Source organism: Erpetoichthys calabaricus, chromosome 6 (assembly GCF_900747795.2).
Source record: "Erpetoichthys calabaricus chromosome 6, fErpCal1.3, whole genome shotgun sequence".
In the NCBI taxonomy this organism is placed as follows: domain Eukaryota; kingdom Metazoa; phylum Chordata; class Cladistia; order Polypteriformes; family Polypteridae; genus Erpetoichthys; species Erpetoichthys calabaricus.
Genome location: NC_041399.2, coordinates 193,759,823 through 193,786,399, shown reverse-complemented (window position 1 = coordinate 193,786,399; position 26,577 = coordinate 193,759,823). Strand labels below are relative to the sequence as shown.

At 39.4% G+C, this 26,577-nt stretch overlaps 1 protein-coding gene across 2 annotated transcripts in view; it reads left to right on the top strand.

Moving 5' to 3' along the window:
* Window positions 1-26,577, top strand: part of LOC114653141 (polymeric immunoglobulin receptor-like) — a 68,002-nt gene that overhangs the window by 27,774 nt on the left and 13,651 nt on the right. Inside the window, exons 4-7 of one of the 2 annotated variants that reach the window (XM_051929203.1) lie at window positions 762-1,088; window positions 3,227-3,556; window positions 7,932-8,258; window positions 25,719-25,767. In XM_051929203.1, the coding sequence (XP_051785163.1) occupies window positions 762-1,088; window positions 3,227-3,556; window positions 7,932-8,258; window positions 25,719-25,767 (1,033 nt within the window). The remainder of the gene's footprint in view (window positions 1-761; window positions 1,089-3,226; window positions 3,557-7,931; window positions 8,259-25,718; window positions 25,768-26,577) is intronic. The other variant, XM_051929204.1, reaches the window with a different exon arrangement.

Here is a 26,577-nt window from a genome sequence, read left to right as displayed (position 1 = left end):
ATACTCATCAGTATGCATTCTCCTGCTTAGATACAGGGTAAAACCTCATAAAGAAATTTGAATTAAACATCGCCATTTAGGAAACAATTATATTTTTAGTCAATACTGATGCATGTTTGATGTTTCCGTTGTAAAATTTAGTTTCTGCTGCATTTTTTTCTTTGTGGTTGAGTTATTTATGTATTTTAATTTTCACAACCACTAGCAGATGTCAAAAGAGTCCTGTTTGCAGTGTACTTTAATTTTATTAATTAACAATAATTTGATACTGATACTGTTCTGCACAGAAATAATAAGATTTCCAAATGACATAGCCACTTGAACTCTTAGTGTAAGAAGGCAAACTCAGCACTGAAATGATAACTGTTATGATATTTATGTAAAAATTCGTGTTTAAATAAATTGAACTTTATTTTTAAGTTTTGCAGATAGATGGTAATGTAGTTCTTCATATATTCCATAATTAGTGATTCCAAAGTGCAGGGCCAAATAGCATTTGTAAAGAGGAGAAAAGACAAAGACTAGGCCACATCTTCATCAGTTCTTTGCAGGACAAGAATGCATAAGACAGAACATGTTAGTAAAAGATGTGGCAGGCAGTCATGAGGACAGCTACCTTGAAAAGATCACACTAGATATCTATGGTATAAAGTGAGAAGTTGAATATTCAGTTAAGAAGCCACATACTGGACAATGTTCTTCAGTTCTGAATGCTTATAAAGAACCACTGTCTGACTTTTCTCTGTTTTTAATTTTTACAGGTGTCTCCACTCTGTCAGTAAGCAGTAGCCACATCTTAGGTTTAGAAGGACAAGCGACCAGCATGCAATGTTCCTATAATTCGGGATACTCAAACTTTGTTAAGTACTGGTGCCGAGGAGACAAGCCGAGGAATTGTGTAACACTGTGTAAAACCAGCGGGACTCAAAGCAATGGAGATAAATTTTTAATCAGAGACAATAAATCCCGTGGAGAGTTTACAATGACTATCAATAGACTGGAGAGGTCAGATGCAGGCTCATACTGGTGTGGTATCGAAGATCTGGGCTACAATGATGATCAGGTTGTGACACTTAATGTTATAGAAGGTATGTTTCTTAAAGAGTTTTTACTACCAACAGAGATACTTAAGATTAGTCTAGAGAAATTGATGCAAGTTCACTTTTGACTTATAAAACCAAAAATTTATAGTGCATGTGAAAACTTTTCACCTATTCACATTTCATTTTTTTAAAACATTGAATCACAGTGGATTTAATTTGGCTTTTTATTTACACTGATCAACTGGATAAGATTCTTTATTGTTAAAGCAAAAACAGTACCCATATTTAACAAGCATCCATGAGTTGGAAAACGGTTGTAACTGACTCAAAAATCTCAAAAGTGACACAAATTTGATCCTACTCTTAGGATTAGGAGTACTCAATTTTCCTAATTTAGGAAACTACTGCTAACTTATCCAGGATTTAGGAGAGCTTGTGAGCTGCCCTAACTCACTAGGAGAGGCCAGAAGATGGTGTTCAGGCAGACATCGGCACACACTTTATGAGAAAGGCAGAATATTTTGGAAACAGTGAACAACAATGAATCCATAAAAAGATGCTGATTTGACAGAAATGAAATAATATTTGTAACATATCACTCTGTCTACATGGAGAAGTCATGTGCTGTTATCCCAAAATTAAAAGGCTTTGGTAACATTGCCCTTTTTGAGCACAGGGAAAATGGAGCTTTGTAACAGTGATGGTTTGTGTATGTTACAACCAACCTGCACTTGTTGGTGTGACTGGTGGTGTGTACACAAAGATATAAATGCCCCAGGTATGGATGGATGAGTACACATATGGTATGTGAATCACAAAAGATAGCACAGTATCATCACACAGATGGACGTTGATGCATACTGTGTTGTAATAACCAGCGTATTACATTGAAGATAAACACATCTGGATTAGTGATTGAAAGTGAAGGGTCACATAAATACACTACTGAGCTTTCCATTCTATGACCCTCTGGGTTACACTTTACGATCCTGAGAAGGCAGGTAGAAACTCCTGATGCATTGGATAAATACAGCTTTGCAGAAGATAAAGGAGGATCATGGAGAGGGACATGGCACGCAACTCTGGAAGAAAACACTGCAAGAGTGAACACAAATTCATAAACAGTGCAAGAATAGCCGGGGTTCATTTCAGTGATTTATGAGGTGTTTCCTGTGACCTAAATATTGGGAAGATGATTCCTCTTTAAAGTAAAGCCATGGAACATTCATTGTTAAATAACAATGTTCGTTATTGGGCTTTACTCTTATTCAGTGTGTGTGTCTCGGGGTTTCCATCTTAGTACTCATTGCAGCTTTATTCTTGATGTTGTTGTAAAGACTACTTCATGAGAGTGACATAAACATTTTATTTGAATGTCATGCACCATTCAATATATCATTCATCCATCCATCCATTATCCAACCTTCTATATCCTAACTACAGGGTCACGGGGGTCTGCTGGAGCCAATCCCAGCCAACACAGGGCGCAAGGCAGGAAACAAACTCCAGGCAGGACACACACATACCAAGCACACACTAGGGACAATTTAGGATCGCCAATGCACCGTGCCACCTTCAATATATCCATCCATCATCCAACCCATTATATCCTAACTACAGGGTCACAGGGGTCTGCTGGAGGCAATCCCAGCCAACACAGGGCGTGTGGCAGGAAACAAACCCTGGGCAGGGTACCAGCCCACTGCAGGGCACGCACACCCACCCACACACCAAGCACACACTAGGGACAATTTGGGATCGTCACTGCACCTAACCTGCATGTCTTTGGACTGTGGGAGGAAACCCACGCAGACACGGGGAGAACATGCAAACTCCACGCAGGGAGAACCTGGGAAGCGAACTCGGGTCTCCTAACTGCAAGGCAGCAGCGCTACCCACTGCCCCACCGTGGCGCCCAATACCAGAAATTATACTTGTAATTATAATATAATAATTATATCCGCAGGAGAACTTATCCGCGAGTATATATACAATATCTAAAAATTCTAGACCTGAGACTTATACAAAAAGTCTGGCAAAAAGTCAAAAACACCAAATGCAAAACACAAGACTTTAGTATACTGTAGATAGAAGCAAGAAATCCAATGTCACATTTACTGGACAAGTTTTTCATGTATGAAAGCATGAGGTATTTCCTTTTTTTTTATTTTTTATTTTTCCAGGTGTTTCCAGCTTGTCAGTGAGCAATGGCCACGTCTCTGGTTTTGAAGGACGGGCAACCAGTATGCAATGCTCTTATAATTTGCGATACTCAAACTTTGTTAAGTACTGGTGCCGAGGAGACAAGCCGAGTAATTGTATAACACTGCATAAAAAAAATGAGACTCAAAAAACTACAGATAAATTTTTTATCAGAGACGATGAAAACCGCGGAGTGTTCACAATGACCATCAATAGTCTGGAGAGATCAGACACGGGCTCCTACTGGTGTGGTATTGAAAAGTTGGACAACAACAAGAGTAGTGCGGTGGTGAAACTTTCTGTTGTTGAAGGTATGTATCTTAAAGAGTCTTTCCTAAAGTCGTATTTGTCAGATGTAAATATTAGATGTACAGTCATTTTGTTTTCTAGACCGGGGTCGCATAGGGAACTGGAGCCTAATCCCAACTAGCATAGAGCACAAGGCAGGAACAAACCCTAGATAGGGCGTCAGTCCATCGCATGGCGAACATTCACCCACACTAAACACACACACTAGAGCCAGTTTAGCAGTTCACCTAACCTGCATGCCTTTGGACAGTGGGATGGAATCAGAGCACCAGGAGGAAACCCACACAGACATGGGGAGAACATGAAGAGTGTACTCCAAAAATGTGAAATTGTATCTCACTGCTCTTTCAACATGTCTTCTTCCATGGCATTAATGGTTTTTACTAAGGTAATAAGAATCATCCATCCATCCATCCATTATCCAACCCACTATATCCTAACTACAGGGTCACGGGGGTCTGCTGGACCCAACCCCAGCCAACACAGGGCGCTAGGAAGGAAATAAACCCCGGGCAGGGCACCAGCCCACCGCAGTAATAAGAATCATTACATTTATATTCAGGTTTAATATATTCGTAAATAGGGATCTCCTGTGAGATAAATGTTTTAGTTGTTCTTGAATACTTTTTCCACTTTTTGTTTCTTGAAAGTCAGTGGTATTTTTTCTATAAATCACAATTTTGATGATTCCTTCTTTGTTTAACATTCCACTGGGTATCCTAGTATGTTTGTCTGTTACAGAGTGTGGCTGAGTGTGCTTCAATAAATGATGCTTTACACATCTTATTTAAGAATGGAAGATGGAAATAACTGTGCTTTATAAAATAAGGAAAAACTTTCCAAAATTCCATTACACAATCTGCTTAAAAACTCCACTGCCATCTCTCCTAAACACCTCCATGCTTCCACAGGTATGTCATCTGGACCAACAGCCTTTCAATTCTTCATCCTCTTCATAGCTGTCCTTACTTCCTCTTTGCTAATCTGTTGCACTTCCTGATTCACTATCTCCACAGCATCCAACCTTCTCTCTCTCTCATTCTGTTCATTCATCAGCCTCTCAAAGTACTCTTTCCATCTGCTCAACACACTCTCCTCGCTTGTGAGTACGTTTCCATCTTTATCCTTTATCACCCTAACCTGCTGCACATCTTTCCCAGCTCGGTCCCTCTGTCTAGCCAATCGGTACAGGTCCTTTTCTCTTCTTAGTGTCCAATCTCTCATACAACTCATCATACGCCTTCTCTTTAGCCTTTGCCACCTCTCTCTTCACCTTGCGCCTTATCTCCTTGTACTCTTGTCTACTTTCTGCATCTCTCTGACTATCCCACTTCTTCTTTGCCATCCTTTTCCTCTGTAAACTCTCCTGTATTTCCTCATTCCACCATCAGGTTTCTTTTTCCTCCTTCCTCTGTCCAGATGTCACGGCAAGCACCATTCTTGCTGTCTACCCTTACTACCTCTGCTGTAGTTGTCCACCTGTCTGGTAACTCTTCATTGCCACCCAGTGCCTGTCTCACCTCCTCCCTAAACTCAACCTTGCAGTCTTCCTTTTTCAACTTCCACCATTTGATCTCTCTCTTCCTCTTCTTGATCTCCAACATCATCCTACAGACCACCATTCTATGCTGTCTAACTACACTTTCCCCTGCCATCACTTTGCAGTCTTTAATCTCCTTCAGATTAACTCTTCTGCATAGGATGTAATCTACCTGTGTGCATCTTCCTCTACTCTTGTATGTAACCCTATGTACCTCCCTCTTCTTAAAATACGTATTCACCACAGCCATGTCCATCCTTTTGGCAAAATCCACTATCCTCTGACCTTCTTCATTCCTTTCCTTGACACCATATCTACCCATTACCTCCTCGTCTCCACTGTTCCCTTCACCAACATGCCCATTGAAATCCGCTCCAATCACCACTTTCTGTCCCTTGGGTACACTGTTCATCACTTCATCCAACTCACTGCAAAAATCTTCTTTCTGATCCATCGCATACCCAACTTGCGGGGCATATGCACTAACAACATTCATCATCACACCTCCAATTTACAGCTTCATAATCATTACTCTGTCTGACACTCTTTTCACTTCCAAAACACTCTTGACATACTGTTCGTTCAGAATAACCCTTACACCATTTCTCCTCCCATCCACACCATGATGGAACAATTTGAATCCACCTTTGATCCACCTGGCCTTACTCCCCTTCCATTTAGTCTCTTGCACGCACAATATATCAACCTTCCTTCTCTCCATCATATCTGCTAACTCTCTCCCCTTACCAGTCATACTGCCAAAATTCAAAGTTCCTACCCACAGTTCCACTCTCTTTACCTTTCTCGTCGCCTCTTTCCTCTGGATGTGTCTCTCCCCTCTTCTTCTCCTTCTTCGGCCAACAGTAGCCCAATTTCTGCCAGCACCCTGTTGGCTAACAGTACTGGTGGCGGCCATTGTTAACCTGGGCCTTGACCTATCCAGTATGAAAATCTGTATTGTTGTCCGCATGTTGATCTGGAAATTTTACACCGGATGCCTTTCCAGACGTAACCCTCCCCATTTATCTGGGCTTGGGACCGGCACAAAGAAACACACTGGTCTGTGCATCCACAATCATCACTGTGGCTGGGTTATATAGTAAGGTTTACGAATATCTTAATCAAGTTAAAGGAAAATGTATTATATAAGTTGGCTTTAAGCAATATAAGAATTTAAGGGGTACTTAGTGCTCTGCTTGTTTGCTCAAGGCCACCTGCCTGCTTCCAGTTCCACCAGCTTAGCCCTTATCAGTGAAGCTGCATGTTTCCCTTTCCAGCACAGCTGCCTCTGATTTTAGCTTCACGGGATGCTGGTGTAACAAGCAATTATAAATTAAGAAGTTCAGTTTCTCATATGAGTCCTAATGATAGTTATGAAAAGACTGATAATTATTAGAGGAATAAAGTTTACAAGGTGAGGTAATTGTTAAGAACATAGTTACAGCACAAGGTCACTGTTATGAGATTACATGTAAAGTGGATGATGAGAAAGATATATGATGCGGAGATATTTTGTAATTAGAACTGAAATAAAAATGAACTGCGCCCAACCCACTGGGCTCATTTCAATTGAACAGAGACAGCTTTATGTGCTCTGCAATGGTTTCCTATGCACTGCAATAAAGTCTAATTCTGACTGCTTATCTGAAGACTCTTCATGTTTTTTTCTGAAGAAGTTTTCTCCATGACAAAAGCAAAGCACAAAATTCTCAAAGCTGTTTAATACAATTCAGTTTGTGTGGGGCTGGGGTTTGTCCTAAAAGCACTAGATAGGAGGCCAGAAAATAAAAACCAAATATGACACCAATCCATTAGAGAACCCACTTACACTGTCACTCACCAGTTTTAGAGTCACTAGTTAATGTAACCTGCATGTGCCTCGAGATATGGGAAGAAAACTGAAATACCAGGCGGAATACCTATTGTGACAGATAGGGGGCGCTGTCGTCCCCTTGAACCCTCGGATCAGATGCCAGACACCAGATAAAAGTCCAATAACTTATTTTATTCGGACAATAATGTGCACCAAGCACCCTCCACTCCACTATACTCATAAATATACACAATACTAATAACAATAAACAATCCTCCACTCCCAGACGCATTGTCACCCTTCCTCCCGACTCAACTCATTGCTGGGATCTCCCAGAGTCCTTTTATAGTCCCTGACCTGGAAATGCCTTGGTCCCTCAGTCCATGTGACTTCCTAGCGCTTCCAGGTCAGATCAAAACTCTTCTTTTTCTTTATCCTGGAAGTACATCATTTCTTCCACTCCCATGACTGGGAAGAACTTCCGGGTTATAGGGAAAGTAGCAGTCCCTGCTCCTCCCTGCAGCATCCCCTGGAGGCCCCCATGGTATCCATCAGGGCTGTGATGTAAAACTCCACTGTCCATGATGCCCTGCTGGAACTTGGGGCACCTCCATGCTGCAAGAAGGGCTCCACCTGGCAGCGTGTTGGTATTGGCCGGGATGAACGGCCGGCCATATCCCACACTATGCAGACACAAAGTATGTATAAAATCCATACGGACAATGTCTAGGCACAGGATTTAAACTCAGGACACTGGAATCAGTCACTGTGCCACTTCAAAAGCAACATATATATTTTCTTATTTCTGCAATCTTAAAATTGTGCTGGAGAATAGGCAGTAGGTTAAAAACGCAATGCAGGCAATATAAATAAACAAAGGTATCAAATAACACCAAACAAAAAAATAGCAAAAAGTCAAAAACACCAACTGCAGAAGACAAGACTATGGCATAGTTTGTTAGAAGAAAAACAATGGAAAAATATTTCATTTTTAAATGTTTCTAAACCCTTTTGGTTTGTGCAGGTGTCTCCACTCTGTCAGTAAGTGCAAACAACATCTCGGGCTTTGAAGGACAAGCAGCCAGTGTGCAGTGCTTCTACCATTTAGAATACTCAACCTTTGCTAAGTACTGGTGCAGAGGAGACAAGTCTCGTAATTGTGACATACTGACCAATACCAGCAAGCCTCAAACAAGAGGAGATAAAATTGTTATCAATGACAATCAAGACCGCGGAGTGTTTACTGTGACCTTCAATAGGCTGGAGAGATCGGACTCAGGATCATACTGGTGTGGAATCGAAAAGCTGGGCCACAATGTAAATGCAGTGGTGACGCTTACTGTTTTACAAGGTATGTCTTTTCTAGCACTACTGGGTAGTTAGTATGTGTTCTGTTGCAATTTCTATTTGCCATGATATGGTTGTAATAGTTTTTTGAGAACCTTATTTTATTTTGTAAATTCATTTGGAGCTGATGTTCCTTTAAAAATCAGATGTGTAAGAGCTATTTTCCTAGTTCTATAAAATTTATGAATATTTATTAGAGGACAATGCATAATCTATGGGAGGTTCCTATAACCCTTGTAAATAGATTTCTATTGGTACATTCTTGTCTTTTCTAACTGCTTCAAGTAAATATTATTCTTCAGTTAGTGACAGCCTTACCTTGTATAAGGCGTATAGGCATACAGTTTTTAACCGTGACCGTACTCACGCTTGTGTTCATGCTTATGCACGTGACCGTGCTTGAAGGCCTACGGGCTCTTTGAATGTGAGAAATAACACTTAAATAAAACTTGTTTACTTAAGTACCGTGCCATACGCTAAGGCGTACAGAAGAAGAAATGAAGAATCTTTGAATAGTGAAATAACTAAAGTTCTTTCAAGAAAAGCTAATTTATGGAAAATACATTTTACCCTTTTTTTTTGCCTTTTATTCTTATGTAACGATTTTTCCTTTTATTCTTGTATGGATTATTTGGCTTTAACTTTCACTAAATACTTTTAAAACAAACTTTTGGACTTTGAGAATTCTTTTGACACGTGTTTTACCCGTGCCTGATTACACCTTATATTCCAGCAGCTACAAGATGTATATTAAGTACAGTTCATTCAATATAATTCATCCATCCTTGCATACATTTTCTTATTCCTACATAGAGTTGCAGTAGCTACAGGAATTTTTGGGAAAACCCCTGATCAGGACATCACTCCATTTTTCCTGTTATGCTGTCCTGTCCACCCTAGACACTCTGTTTATGGTTGCTCATTCATTTTCTTGTTACATATAAAGCAAACAGCCACTCTAAATGTTTAACGTTATGAAGCCTCTCCTCATATTTTAAAGCTTCCTGTCTAGTTATACCGATGCTATTTAAACAAAATTCTATTGGTTTGAACCAGTTTTTGGAATAGAAACTAATTTCTTGCGTGTTCCTTCTTGTCTACAATATTGATACTTTGGCTCAACAGGGAGAGCCTGCTTGGTCACTTTCAATACTGAGAACTGCTCCGGAATGCTAAGAGAAGTCTTGAACAATAGTTGAGGAATGACTACTAAGACCCCCACCTTAGCGTCAAGCTAATGCCTTGTGTGACATGCTTTAACCTGAATTTTATCTTCTCTAATGGACCGTACTACTTTAATATTTCCAAAATTAAATTCCATATTACATGGAGTACAGGCCACTTTAGTCACCTCACTTAAATTCTTGCACCTTAATGTTGTGTCAATAAGGGCAGATGCAAGGGTCTAACTATTGATTCCTCTGTGTGAAGTGGGGCCTTCTTTTAAAAGAGTAATAATACATTCTTCTATTTTATCTTCTGCAGTAAGTGCCACACCCTCAATTTTGTAAGAAGAACTTTATGCCCTGGGAAATGTGCTTTGGCATACTGAACCTTTTGTACTTCTTCCAAACTTGACTAATGAGTGTGTGTCAGTATATGGCACTGATTCTGGAGTTGGCCATTACTAGTTATTGTCGGAGTGCTGAAAAATTCTTTGCTCTGTTTTAGTATAAATAACACTTTGATGAGACTCAGTGGTGTCTCTAATAATCCTCTTCAGTGCAGAACTCATTAAGTCAGTGAGGAGGCTTGCACAAACCTTCTGAGGTAAATGTTTTTCTTCAACATCCAGGGACACTGAAAATTATACTAAACTAAGGGGCTCCGCTCGCCAACCCCTGTGTTTGGTTTACCAGATATACAATACAATTTATTTTTGTATAGCCCAAAATCACACAAGAAGTGCCACAATGGGCTTTAACAGGCCCTGCCATTTGACAGCCCCCCAGCCTTGACCCTCAAAGAAGACCAGAAAAAACTCCCAAAAAATACCCTTGAAGGGAAAAAATGGAAGAAACCTAGGGAAAGGCAGTTCAAAGAGAGACCCCTTTCCAGGTAGGTTGGGCGTGCAGTGGGTGTCAAAAAGAAGGGGGTCAATACAATACAGTACAATACATAGAACAGAATAAATCCTCAATACAGTATAAAAATAAAAATTCTAGAAGTACGAAGTAGAATTTCACATTAGATGATATCACATAATATGATTTGGATTTGTTTTAAGTCCTGGAGACGTCATTCATCAAGCTGCCTCTCCCATTTTGCCATTCCACATCTGAAATAGCGCTAATCCGATGAAAGGACCCCTCATTCCCACGTTCCCATTCATCAGGGATGACTTTACCTTAGGCAGGCAATCTACAATTTAAAGAGATTGTTATTTTCTTGTGAATTGTTACATATGCATTATTTTCACTTTTACTTTAAAAACTTTTGTAAAAACAATACTTGTTTCTTTATTTTCTGCCCCGAGCGTGGTTACATCTCTTTCTTCCCGGACGTATAATACTACTCATGTTGTGAAGGGTGTTGCGGCTGAACGTACGCTAAGGATATGCATTTGGATCATTTGCTCTCTTTTTGCTGCTTGCTAGCTGCCTCTTCTGCCCTGTAGCATGTCGTTGTTTTAAGAGCTCCGAGCACATTATGCTTGCCTGCCAGAAGCAATCCAACAACTGGGGGGTATTTTTCGTACGTGGATTACTCGCTTAGCCAGATGTAATTGTTGACGATTTGGCCTGATCCTGGATCTGTCGGTTTTTTGAAACTCTTGCTGGAAGCGTTGTCATAGCAACACATCCAAATCCGCAAACCTGCTTGGAGCAGGTTTGCTCTGCGTAAACAAGGATTAGTTTACACACGTGATCAGTGACGGTGTGGAAGTCATCCAGTCAGGGCTTCGCCGTTCATGAATGAGCGACCGATTGGTATTGGTGCGCAAATTATACGAAGAGAATTTCATATAAAGAGGGTTTTGCGCGATCGGCAAGATCCTTTATTGCCCCCGGAGGAAATTCTGTACGAAAGATACCGCTTTAGCCGAGGGGGAATATTGTACCTCAAAGATTTATTAGCTCAGTATATTCGAAGCCAAACTCGGCGAAGTCGGGCTCTCACAACCACACAGACAGTATGCATTGCTTTGAGGTTTCTTGCAAGCGGCACTTTTTTTATATACTGCAGGCGATGCGGAACATCTATCGAAAAGTGCAGTTTGCCAGGCAATTCGTAAAGTCTGTTTGGCTCTGAAACATTTCCTTCAGGTTTTCATTGTGTTTCCTGGACACCTGCGTGTGCAGACAATAAAAGAGGCGTTTCATGCCATTGCAGGTAGGTAATACACAGGCTAAAACACCCACAGCTCCATAAAGAATCCCACAATCAGCCTAACAGTTTCATTACCAGGATTTCCAAATGTGATTGGGGCACATGGAACTGATCAGAGTGGAGTTTGATCAAACATTATTTGGAAAGTGTACCTCTCCTCCTGATGAATAATCAGACACAGTGTCTTCATCCAATATTTGACCTTCGTTAATATCTCGTTGGTCAGACACAGGTTCAAGGGATATGACATTCCCTGCAACTGACCCAACAAAAAAGAGGGCTATATGGAACATACCTATAGCACACATGGAGGACAAATATGCAATGACCATCCTTTACCTGAAATGAAGTGACCACTGCATCCTGCCACTGGTTCTGAGGAGGAGCTTCCCCGTGGAATGCCCTCAGAAATAGGGCGATGGGCATTTTGCTGGAGAGCCAACTCTTCTGCAGGGGTTAGGTCTGGACCGCGTGGACCTCCACCTGTTTTTTGCTTGTCTGCCTCCTTATTAGCTTTAAAATTAATGTTTTTTATATTATATATGATTCTTTATGTCAACAATTCTTTAAATAGTTATATACCAATATTTACCAGTTTGAAGTATATTCTTGTACTTCACTTTAACCTGTTCCCATGTTCTCCTTGTGCTCACGTTTGATCTGGAATTATGACATATTAAATAATAATTAATCTGACACATAGGAAATGAAACGCTGCATTCACTAAGTACAATGCACACTACTTAGAGTTTAATTTTTTCGGCCACTTTTTGCCAGCCGTCTTTTCTGGTCTGGGCTGCTTTTGCAGTGTTACCGCTTGTGTATATTGAATCTTGAAATTCTTCATGTCCTTCGAATAAAAGGTCTTGCGCCGCGTGTGTGAAAAAAAAAATGCGCCCGTTGTTTCGTCATTTTGTTGCAGCCTATCAAAGACTTGCTGATCATGTTTTCTAGACTCAATATATATGGGCTTTTCACTCAGCGCGGGCGCGCGCATTCATCTCGTATGATTAGATCCAGCTCGACTAATCTACTACACCTCTGCGTTTGAAAAACCGACTTATCTGGATGAGTTTCACTCGCATTAATTCATTCAAGATGAGGCACCTGATCTCGGATGGTTTAAGTGACGTACAGAAAAATACCCCCCTGCTAGCTTAGAGGTCTGTTGACTTGTTTTAAATGATGGCTCACTGCCTGGTCTCGCGTGACGTTGTAAAAGCAATACCTGTCTTTTATTTCTGGCCGTGGGCGTCGTTGAATTCTTTCTTGCAGGATGTATAACGCTGCTCGTGTTTGGGGGCAGGGAGGATTTAGCTACTGTCGCGCTGGCCTTCGATCTTTATAAAGCTTGTACAGCCGCTGTCCTTTTCACTACGGCCCTGGGACAATCTCTTGGCACCAAGTCTCATGTTTACGGTCCCCGTGAGACGCACAGTGGCAAGTCTCCTTGGTCTCGCAGGTCTTTAAAATCTCTTTCGAGATTATCACGTATTGTAGCCTTGCATTTGCTTTCCATTCCAGGATTTTCTTTTATATATAGAGAGAAAGTTAGTGGTACACTTGTCAGTTCGATGTTTACTAAATGAATGCAATGGCATTTCTTTAAATTAAAAACAAGGACTAACCAGGACTTTGATTCACTTCAGCTAACACTAATTAAGTATGTTGCTAGTAATGTCTTCTTAAACTAATTTAAATTAACACAGCAGCACAAATTCACAGAATCGTTTTCAGCTTTACTTTTCATTTATGCTTCAGATGTTGCTTCTTACATTAAATCAAACTGTTCAGTGTTGTCTCAGTTTCCATTTCTGTTTTTGTTAATAAGCAAAATCCTGATTCCTGTTCCTTTTGCTTTTCTACATAGATCGTTTCACTTACTGTAAACTTTTATTTTCAATCTAAGTTGTAAATAAATGTTTGCTACCATATTTAGTCATGTATTCCATTACTTTCAGCTCAGTTTTATCATCTTTTATATTTCCTGTACTTGCTAGTGAGATCTGTTCATCTTTTGAGGAAGGAAACTCGTAACACCACATTTTAGTGCTAAAAAATAAAAAAAAGAACAGTGTAACGCAATATAGAGGCTGAAGAAAAGAAACTAGAAAATATTAAACAATATTTTTAAAAGCAAATTATTTAACAAATTTTATGTAACAGTGAATTTAATTGGCTTTTGTGGCACTGACATTTTCAAACATAGATAACTTATACTGGAGTCACGTTGAAGAAAATGCTTTTATTAATAGGCTTTTATTAACAGTGTTTTAGATTTATGCAGTGTAACTGAAGGCTGTGAATGTAAATGTTGTACTCAAAATTCATAAAACAGGATTAATAAAGTACCTTTTATATCTGTCTAATATAGTGTCATTCTGTATATTATGAAAGATCAGCCTCGACACAGACAGACATGGACTCCAGATGTCGAAAGTACACCCGTTTATTGCACACAACATGCACAGTGCACAAAACACCACAATCTAGCTCACAGTCCCTTTTGTATTTCTTTTCTTCTGCCGCCTCTACTCCTCCAATCGCAAGCTCCGTCCTCTTCCACCCGACTCCGGCTCCCCGAATAGAGTGAGGTGGCCCCTTTTATAGTTCACCCGGATGTGCTCCAGGTGCTCCCTGATGATCTTCCAGCAGCACTTCCAGGTGTGGCGGAAGTTCTGCCCTTGCACCCAGAAGCACTCCGGGTGTATCTAGTTCCTGTTCCGGCAGCACTTCCTGGTGTGGTAGAAGAGCTGCAGTCCATGGCTCAGGAACCATCCAAGCATGGAATCCAGGGGAGCTGCCCTCTTGCGTCCAGGAGAATATATAGCCCCTCTCCCTGTTCTTCCTTGTTCCAGGCATCCCAGTGGGGCAAGGTCACTGCCCCACTATCTATCTCAGTGCCTTTAGATGCATAAATACAAAAGATAGCAAATGATCAATTCAAAGGCATTATATACTGTAGTTATACTATATTATTATATAGTATACTAGATATAAGCCCGTTACAATAACGGGCGCTAGAACAGTAGTTCAAAAACATTAGTAGGAACAGTCTATATTAAATGGCAAGGGACCTTTTACCTCATTAAATTTTTTCCGTAAAATGCGTGTAATTTACTCTGACAGTAATACTGGCTTTGTTGTCCGTAATATGCGTTTAATTTTCTGTCACAACAGCGGGCAATCAGCAGATTCTCCCCAGCAACTGATTTAATGTGCGTGAAAATCAATCTACTTTTAAAAGTCATTGTATTGTAATATCATGAAAATTCGTATATTTAGGAAAACCCCTTCAACAACTGACACTTTACACTTTCCCAGGCCAAGCTTCTTAATCGCAAATCTGACATCCTCAGAGTGAACACTTGCACAACAATCGTCTCAGTATCGGATTGGATTTTTCATGTTTTATGTTTTCGGTCTTACCTCATTTACCGAAATCCGATTGGATCGGCCGTGCAATATTTTATAGGTCCCGCCCTCTCTGTCTTGTGTAACGCGTCAGGCGGGCTTTGAAGCATCTGCTTTGAAGCATTGCACTGTGCCCAGCGCATGTGCACTTCACCAGAAGACACACACACGGACACTGGACGCACACAGGGGTTTTATTAAAGAGGATGATAGAAACTGTATATAGTTATCACTTTTTTATTAAATATTTTTGTAAAAGTGAGTCATATTAAAAAAAAACAGTAATAATAGATTGCAATTACATGTGTTAGCAGAGTATGTAAGACATATGTTTTCCATAGTACAGGACTTTACTATATCACATACTTAGAAACGGAGCCCAAACAGGCTGTGGTGGCTGAAATAGCTCTCACAGACAGTAGTTTCCAACTTAGTCAATGCAGTACTTAATTTACTATTATAAAGTGATGATTGTGGATGCACTAACCAGTGTGGGGAGGGTTACGTCAGGAAGGGCATCTGGTGTAAAATTTTTCCAAATCTATATGCGGACAGATGATCCTCTGTGGCAACCCCTAACGGGAACAGCCAAAAGAAGAAGAAAGTGATGATTGTGTAAGCTCTATGGTTAATTGTATTTCAAATTTCTTCATCTTAACATTTTCCAAAGAGGTACTTAATGTGGAGTTAAAATGTATTTTGAAGTCTCAACTTAAAATTGTTGGGTGCATTTGACCATGATGGAAAGCAGATCTTCATGGTGCTTTTACAATAAACTGCAATGTCAGAGAAATATTAAATTATTATGATCTTCAAATAATGCAGGAGTGGGATTTTTCCAGTGTAAAGTGAAAACTATGTCTACTGAATGTTTATTTACAGTATGCATAATTTATCACAAAGCCACACATATTGAGCTCATAACCTCCTCAATTCTTTCCTACATAAATGTGTTTTTCCCTTTTATTGTCATATTTTTCATGCAATTTACTTGGAACATTTCAAGCAGCAGCAGAAGTGAGCTTGTGTAACCGATGTTCATGCAAGCTGCTTTTGCCACTTGTACAGCCAGCACCAGGCAGAAGCCACTGCAGCACTTGTGATTATGCAGGCATGTCACTGATCTGACATCAGGAGCGGCTGTTGGATAAGTAAAGGAGAAAAATATAGAAAATATATCCGGGGGGGTAAACATTAACATTTAACATTATACATAGTTATTGTCTGTTTTTCACCTGCATTATTATCATTCTTTAATTTAATATTATTTATTGTATCAGTATGCTGCTGCTGAAGAATGTGAATTTCCCATTGGGATTAATAAAGTATCTATCTATCTATCTATCTATCTATCTATCTATCTATCTATCTATCTATCTATCTATCTATCTATCTATCTATCTATCTATCTATCTATCTATCTATCTATCTATCTATCTATGTAAATCAAGATATATAAGTTACAGGTCAGAAAACATGCTGTCCTTTCCCAGTGAGCACTGGGCACAAGATAGAAACAATCTTTGGACAGAGTGCTAATCCATGGCAAGGTGAAAACACACGCAGTATGGACAATTTAGTCACACTAATTCTCTGAACCTGCATGTCTTTGGACTGTGGGTGGGGGGAATGGAGCACCCAGGAGGAACCCCACACAGATATAAAGAGGACAACAAACCCCATTCTCCTTTTTGCAATGCAGCAGCAGTACCACTGCACCACCCTACTTAAATATCCTTATATTTCTATCTCTATCTCTAATAAGAGATAGAGATCAAGATAACAAGAAAATACGAACACATAACTCCAGTTCTTAAATCCTTACACTGGCTCCCGGTTAAGTTTAGGGCAGATTTTAAAATCATTCTTTTAACATATAAAGCATTAAATGGCCAAGGTCCGGCTTACTTGTCTGAACTTATCATGACTTACAAACCAGAGCGCACATTAAGATCTCAAGATGCTGGTCTGCTTATGATTGCAAGGATTAATAAAATAACAATGGGAGGTTGAGCTTTTAGTTACAGGGAGCCCCTAAACTGTGGAATGGTCTGCCTGCTACTATAAGAGATGCCCCTTCGGTCTCAGCTTTCAAATTCTGGCTGAAGACTCACTATTTCAGTTTAGCATAACCTGACTAGAGCTGCTGATTAACTGTACAGACTGCATCTCTGTTGTTAGTCATTAGCACTAAAACATAAGTAACATGATAGTTATAATTGGATACTAACCCTCACCTATTTTGTTTCTCTTCTCTGTACTCAAATGTGGCACTTGGTGCCACGGCCCACCTGCCAAGTTGTTTTGCCTGCCTAAGGTAAAGTCATCCCTGATGGAGGATCGCAGGAATCATGAGAAAGAGGGGTCCTTTCATCGGATTGGCTGGCCCAACACTGTTTCAGCCGTGGAATGGCCAAATGGGGGAGGCAGCTTGATGGATGAGGTCTCCAGGAGTCTAAAATTATCCAAATCTTATTATGTGATATCATCTACTGTTAAATTCTGCTCTGTACTTCTAATTATTTTTTTATTTTTTATTGAGGATTTGTTCTGTGTATTGTATTGACCCCCTTCTTTTGACACCCACTGCACGCCCAACCTACCTGGAAAGGGATCTCTCTTTGAACTGCCTTTCTCAAGGTTTCTTCCATTTTTCCCTACTAGGTTTTTTTGGGAGTTTTTCCTTGTCTTCTTAGAGAGTCAAGGCTGGGGGGCTGTCAAGAGGCAGGGCCTGTTAAAGCCCATTGCGGCACTTCCTGTGTGATTTTGGGCTATACAAAAATAAACTGTATTGTATTGTATTGTAATACATTTATGATAGAAACTGACCTTTCATACCATTTTGGGGTCCTCAAATGTCACACCGCAGTAAGTTTTTCGCTTAGCCTGCACATGTGAGTGCCTTTTGGCCCCAGCATTCTTCCTAATTTACCAAAACAAATTTGCTATGAGGCTGTTATGTGACTGTATTCAGAAGGAAGAACCTCCTCCCTGAGAATACATTTTTACGTTGCAACACCTATTAAAAGTCAGACTCTTTGACCATCCAGTCAGAAAAAAATACAATGCGCTGAGCTTATTACTTTTAATGCTGGGTTACGTTTTTAAAAGAACCAGCAGTAGAAAGCACAAGAAACGGCAGTTTATTATGACAAGAACAGACAATTGCCTTGCTTCCTTAGTTTTCTAATACAGATTTTCCAAGATTACTCTAGGCATTTACTCACTATCCTAGGAGGCAGAAGTCATGTCACTGGCTATAGTAGCCACTAGTATAGCTTTATGCAATTGTGGGTCTCCATATCTATTAAATTTAAGACCCATATATTTGCATAGAAGCATATTTTATATATTTTCCTACACTGATTGGTTAGCAACAACTAAATGACTTCCATCCACATATTGCTTTGCTGAAATTATGCAGCTGGAGGACATTTATTTTATCCATATCCTTTTCCCGGAAAATTACTGTCTTAAAGAAAGATATTCCAGATCACCATTACTACTAAATCCAAGGATGTCATATATTACAACAAGCTTGAGGGAGCCTGCCATTTTATCAGGTCAATTTAGAATGACAAGACTGAAGAATAAGAACATTAGAACCATCTAGACAAGAACAGGCCAGTCAGCCCAATAAAGTTTGCCAGTCAGATCTACTTAATGTCTCCAAAATAACATCAAGTCTAGTCTTAAGGTCCCTCAAGTTTTATTGTCTACCACACTACTTTGTAGCTTATTCCAAGTGTCTGTCGTTCTTTGTGTAAAGTAAAACTTCCTAATGTTTGTGTGAAATTTACCCTTAACAAGTTTCCAATTGTGTCCCTGTGTTCTTGATGAAATCATTTTAAAGTCACTGTCTTGATCCACTGGAGTAATTCCCTTCATACACTTCAATCATGTCACCTCTTAATCTCCTTTTGCTTAACTTGAAAAGGCTTAGCTCTTTTAATCTTTCATCATTACTCATCCCTTGTAGCCCTGGAATCAGCTTAGTCACTCTTCTCCTGACTTTTTCTAGCACTTCTGCATCTTTTTAGTATCCTGGAAACCAAAACTGTACACAGTACTTGAGATGTCACCTGACCCATGTGTTATATAGCTGCAGCAAAAACATTCCTTGGACTTGTACTTCACACATTGTGCTATATAACCTAATATTCTGTTACAGCTTCTGAACACTGTCTGGAAGCTGATAATGTTGAGTCCACTGTGACTCCTACTTTTGATTTTCAGACCTCCCTTTGTGTATTCAAACCTAACATTTTTACATCCTACATGTATAACTTTACATTTAATTACATTCAATTTCATCTGCCACAAATCTGCCTAAGTCTGTATGCTGTCCAAGTTCTTCTGTAATGATTCAATGATTTCTCAATAATCTGCCAATCCACCTAACTTGTATTCATCTGCAAACCTACCAGTTTGTTACTTACTGTATATTCCTATTCCAACAATTTATATATATTAAAAATAGCAGTAGGCCCAGCACTGACCCCAGTGGAGCACCACTCTTCACATCAACCAATTCTGATAGGGTTCATCAGAGCACAACCCACTGCTTGCTGTGTTTTTGCAAATTTTGCATCCATCTACACACAACACCCTCAACTCCCACTTGTTTTAGTTTGGGGCCCAACCTCTCATGTAGCCCCTTATCAAATGCTTTCTAAAAGTCAAGATAAATAATACCATATGCCCCACTTTGATCGCATCCTTTGGTATCGTCATTTTAGTAAAACATCCTCTTCTGAACCCATGCTGACTGTTCTGTAAAACTCATGTTCTTGCCATGTGTTTCTCAATCTTTTCCTTAACAATTCCTTCCATTAAATTATCTGTGATGCATGTTAAGCTTACTGGTCTATAGTGGCTTGGATCTGCCCAATCACCCTTTTTATACAATGGGATAATATTTACAATTTTCAGTCCTTTGGAATTTCCCCAGTGTTCAGTGACTTCCTAAAAATATCCATCAATGGTTTATATACAGTATGTACTTGCTAGCCTCCACAACAACTCAAGGATAAATATTATCTGGTGCTGGTGATTTGTTTGATTTTAGAATATAACAAAGCAACGATCTTAAGTAAGTTAAGTTAATTTCCATAACAGAGTTAAGAAGCACATCGGTTTGCACTTATCATCATGCAGGTGGTGTAATCTTTAACACACCTATACTGTATCTTAATATCATCTAAATGTCTCAAAACAGTTAAACATATTAAAAGTCATTGGCACACATCTACATCTAAAGAGAAACTTCTTAAAATAAATTCTTATTGACATCATAATGAAAAGTATTAATTGTCAATTTCTCCTTGTTTCCTTGGTAATGTACTAGGTATGAATGTACAGTATGTCTTAGTTAAACAGGCAGGCAAAGTCAGAAGCACTTTACAAATTCATACAGAAAGCTTTTCCTGAACATCTTCCTTTCTCACTCTTTCCCTGGCACTGCTTAGCCCAGCATGGATGCTCCTGAGCTAGATTGTGCACTTAATTTATGCTCGTATATACCAGAATGAATTTTTTTACATTACATTTTTTCATATTATTTCCACAAGAATACCACAATACAATGTATATTCCATTTTTAGAGTCACAAAATAGCAAAATACTCTTTTGATATTACAAAATAATTTTATAAAATGTAAGTTCAGAACTGATTTACACCCTAGAGCAGTGGTCTCAAACTCCGGTCTTGGAGGGCCACAATGGCTGCAGGTTTTCATTCTAACCCTTTTCTTAATGAGTGACCCATTTTTGCTGCTAATTAACTTCTTTTGAATTAATTTTAAATAACTTGTTTTTTTAAGATTTGTTCCCCTGAATTTCTTTATCGTTCCTCTGAATTGCTTCATGTCTTCCCTTAAATGGCACCCAAATGGAAATGAAATGTGAAGTGAGTGAGCCGACAGAAGACCACCTAAGTCAGAGTCTCAAACTCCAACCAATTCACTCCAACCAGTTACTTAATTAGGCTCTGAGTCTTGTTAATTAAGCCCGTTCTTTAATTCTATGATTTGCTGCTTCTCTCATCGTGCAATAGCATACATTTCCGAAATGGTTGATTTTCTCTGTTCAATGATCACACTTTTAAAATGTTTTGAGGACCTGAGCAGATCAGCATTCCTGACACCTTCACCCTTTTTATATTCAGATATTGTATGATGGACACAGTTTGCTGGTCATGTTTTGGCTCATTATGTATCTCATTATTGTTTGGCAGCTTATTAAAGAAAAAGGAACAATTAAGGCATGGGTGTCGGACTCCGGTCCTGGGGCCTCATGTATAAACGGTGCGTACGTACAGAAATGTTGCATAAGAACGTTTCCACGTTCAAATCGCGATGTATAAAACCTACACTTGGCGTAAAGCCACACACTTTTCCACGGTACCTCATACCCTGTCGTACGCAAGTTCTCCGCTCGGTTTTGCAGACTGGTGGCACCCAGAGTCAAAGCAGTGCTACTGTTCCTGTGTGGTTACCCTTTCTTAGATCCACATCCACAACGGCGGCTTTATCAAATACACTGAAACTAACCGCATATCGTTCATAAATTTAATGCATCTGATTGTAATTAACCTGTAACAATATAATGGTCCACAGAATGGTCAAACTATTCTAAATGCCATAACTGCTTTAGCATTGTTACTCTCACTGCACCTTTTTCTTCTTCTGTCAGCTGCTCCCGTTAGGGGTTGCCACAGCAGATCATCTTTTTCCATATTACTCGCACTACACCACTCGGAGTATTTATATCACTGTATCTGAGTGTGAATCACAGATCTACAGCGATCGGAAAGAGAATTATTGGTATACAGCACTCGCTGCCTCAGCCATTCGCTATTTGAACTGCTCTCATCTGACCAACGCTTCACAGCCTTTCCTGTTCGGACCTCGCGGTTCACAAACAGTTTCATCCCAAGAACTCTAAATGCACTCAATCAGTCCATCAAGTGCTCCTTGTAGAACTGTTTGTACTTGCAAGTTACCGTGAGGTAATTGTACTTATGATACAGTTATAATATTGCACAACCTGAGCCACTTTATAAAGTGCGTATTTACATATGATGACGATATCATTTTTAAGATGAAATGCAGCAAAATATGTTGATTATATTATACAGATAAAACTTAACTACACGGTGCTGCAGCGCTAGCGAGCTTGAGCTTCATTCACGGATTGTTCCTGCCTCTCGCTGTTTTCATGCTGTGGCTGGCACGACACTGGAAGGATTGATGGATAGAATAATTAAACATTATGAAGATATTTTGATGTTTCTTAAAAGTTTTGAAGAATCGGCGTTCTAAGCTTAAAGATGGCTTAACGTCTATTACAGAGCTGATTGTGTGGCGATTGGGTATTTGGAGAAAGAAAAGTAAGGACAGGAATTGAGGGTTAGTACGTTTGAAAAAGACAGTACTGCTACAATAAAGTATTTCATTGAAGGTCACGCATGGCGCAGCAAGCATCTTGCTGTAAGACATGAACAATCACTGCGACACCGTGTTCCCATGTTTAATAACATGCTTTAACTCATATCATCATGAAAATTATATCACGTATACTTCTCAGTATTTTAATTATTTAGAGAGCTGTAATATTACGAACGTAATGGATTCTGTGTCCTGTCGGAGGAAGAGCACGTAGTGATTCGGGCACATCGAGCACATATAAGATCAAATACACAACAAAGCATTTAACGTGCTACCTTAGTTACGATGGGATTTGAGAAACTAGTAAATTAAACGATTTTAAGATGACGTTTATGATGTTCTACTTTAATGACAAAATAAACTACGTGATTAAAGTGGAAATTTCAAGATTAAAGTTGACATTTCGTGCTTTTTTCACATTGTGTGCCTTTTTTTTCACTGTACCCTAATAAGCTTTCATATGACACTCAGACGGTGGGCTATGAGTCGCCTTTTCACGCCAACTTTGATATGTGACAACTTCTTTTTAATTTCGGGCACTGTGCGACTTTGTGTGACTGTATCTGAGTGTGAATCACAGCAGCAGCTGATCGGAAAGAGAATTATCGGTATACAGTTTCATGTACACACTACCTCAACCACGGCAAAAAGCGTCAAAGCCTTTCCTGTACGGACCTCGCGTTTCAGAAACAGTTTCATCCCAAACGCACTCAATCAGTCCATCAAGTGCTCCTTGTAGAACTGTTTGTACTTATAAGTACAATTACCTCACTGTAAAGTTACACTACAGTTATAATATTGCACAACCTGCGCTACTTTATAAAGCGCGTATGATGACAATATCATTTTTAAGATGAAATGCAGCAAAATATGTTGCTTATAGTATACAGTACAGATAAAACTTTAACTTCATTTAAATAATCTGTATTGTTAATAATTAAACATGTGAGGACACGGTGCCGCAGCGTATAGCTGGTTCACGGATAACTCCTGCCTTGCGCTGTATGATTGCTGGTGCTGACGCGACACTGGAAGGATAGACGGATAGAATAATTAAACATGTACTACGAAGATATTTCAATGTTCCTGAAAAGTTTTGAAGAATCGGCGTTCTAAGCTTACAGATGGCTTAATGTCTATTACAGAGCTGATTGTGTGGCGATTGGGTATTTGGAGAAAGAAAAGTACGTTTGAAAGAGACAGTACTTCTGTAATAAATTATTTCATCGAAGGTCGCACATGGTGCAGCAAGCCTCTTGCGTGAGATATGAACAATCACTGCGCCACCGTGTTCCCATGTTTAATAACATGCTTTCATTCCTATCATCATGACAATGATATCACGTATACATCTCAGTATTTTAATTATTTAGAGAGCTGTAATATCTTGAATGTAATGCATTCTGTGTCCTGTCGGAGAAAGAACGGACGCACGTAGTGATTTACACACATAGAGCACATAGAAGATCAAACACAGAACAAAGCATTTAACATGCTACTGGAGAAACTAGTAAAATAAACGATTTTAAGATGAAGTTTATGATGTTCTACTTTAATGGCAAAATAAACTACGTGATTAAAGTGGAAATTTCGAGATTAAAGTTGACATTTCGTGCTTTTTTCCCCACTGTGTGCCTATGATTTTTGTTTGTACCCTAATACGCTTTCATTATGACACTCAGACGGTGGGCTACGACTTGCCTTTTAACGGCGACTTTGATATATGATTTCTTTTTTATTTCGGGCACTGTGCGACTTTGTGAACTTGGATCTTTCGAGTTTCTCCGACACTCTGTCACTCGATCAACTTTCTTTTGTTGATTATACCACTGTTTAAACCAAAAAATAGTACGTTTTTCCTTTGCCTCCACTTCGTATTCGCTGAAATTCTTATATTTTCCCCTGTGCTTTTCCCATTGTCTTTTCACAGAAGGCTATTTATATTGATTTGCATATTCAAAGAGGCGTAATTCTGGGAGGAGTTGGGGCGGGACAGAAGACGCGTGCACGTGCGTTACTTTTCACGCTGATCGGGATTTATGTAGTGGAAGAACGTGAAAGTATGCGTGTGCACAGATTCCTGCATCTGGATTTTTCTGTGCGTACGCACAATCCCGCTTTTGTGCTTACGCCATGTTATAGTGTGAGTTCTACGCACGGCGTTATACATGAGGCCCCAGGAACAAGACATGGAATTAAATAATGGGATTAATTAACAGCAAAAATCATCTTCTCACTAAGAGATTGGTTGGAGTTTGAAATCCCAGTTTAGTTTGTCATCTGTTGGCTCGTTTCACATCTCATTTCTGTTTGGCTGTCATTTACCGAAGAAAGGAATAAATTCAGAGTACTGAATTCTTAAAAAATGAAGGGAAAATGAACTAATTAGCAGTGAACACTGGTCACTGATTAGGAAAATGGTTAGAATGAAAACCTGCAGTCACTGTGGCCCTCCAGGATTGGAGTTTGACACCCCTGAATTAAGGGGTCTGAGTCTCAAGAGCAAGTGAATTACAATTAATTCAAAAGAAATTAATTAGCAGCAAAAGCGGGTCACTAATTAAGAAAACGATTAGAATGAAAACCTGCCACCACAGTGGCCCTCCAGGACTGGAGTTTGAGAGCATTACCCTAGAGCAGGGGTCTCCAATCACAGTCTTGAAGGGCCGCAGTGGCTGCAGGTTTTTGTTCTAACCCGGTTGCTTAATTAGAAAGCAATTCTGCCAATAATTTAATTTCATGGCTTGTTAGTGCTTTAACTCTGCTATGTCAGGTCATTCTCATATCCTGGACTTTCTTCCCTTATCTAAGGATATCATCCAAATGATTTGAAGGCTAAAATGGACAAGCAATTCTCAATCATTCACTTTTTTCTCTTTATTTTCCTTCCAAGTATTTAATTAAACCAAATAATGCAATATAAATACACACTGGCGTAAATGGTAACAAGCCAAATGGAGAAATGCTGGTCTCTTTTGTCATTCGCATGTTATTGCTAATTAAGATCCATTAAAAACTGAATGAATACAGCTGTTTAAGATGAAAATAAGCAATAAGCATTCAAAATCTTAATGAGCGAGACAACTAAAGTGAAGCAGAAGTGTTACTTGAGCAATTAGTGCTTCTTATTAAGCAATTGGGTTGGAGCAAAAACCTGCAGCCACTGCGGCCCTCCAGGACTGTGATTGGAGACCCCTGCTCTAGAGCACTAGGGTATACAAGTACTCTGATTCAAATTAAGAAGTGTAATATCGTTTCTGATTTTTTTGCAGCATTTCTGACTTCAGAAGGCAATGAAACCAACGCAGCTGGAACAATCAGGTAATGGTGAAATCAAGAGCTTCATTTCATTGTTGGAACATTTCTAAATGCTCTTTTCACTACAATAAAAAATAAGTAAATCATTGCTGTTGCTGCCATTTAGAAAAATGTATTGTTTTGATATCATTTTTCATAGTCAATCAATATGTATTGCTCCTCGCAGTACATTATCACAAAGCATTTTTCAAAATCAACTTACATTAAAGTACAACAAAAAGCATACTAGGAGATAATTACTCTTATGGGTATAGAAAGTCAGTAGGCCACTAAACTTGATGGTACATTGAAAAGGGCGAGGAGAAGCTAAGGACAATTACTAGCTGTATGCGGCATGTTGGAACTGAAAGGTGACTGTTCACCTTGGGGTTGATCCTTGAAACTTCATCAACATCTCAGGAAAACACTGGCACAGATTCCCACAGTGATGACAAAAGGCTTTGGAATAGCATATTCCGATATTCTTTTGATTGATATCACTTGTTACCCAGGATAATAATAATAATTCTTTACATTTATATAGCGCTTTTCTCATTACTCAAAGTGCTCCCCACACAGGGAGGACCCAGGAAGCAAACCCACAATCTCCTTACTGCAAAGCAGCAGCACTACCACTGCACCATCGGTGAGGATGTAGGCAAAGACTGTGAAACACTTGGTAATTTTAAGGAATTGACCAGAAATATTATTACACATTTTAATTCATGGCCTAGACGGAAATGCATTAATTACAAAGATGAGATAAGGTAGACAAAATCAGTTAAGCTACGTATATCTCTGACATGCTGTGTTTTTTCTGACTAAGCTTTCTTT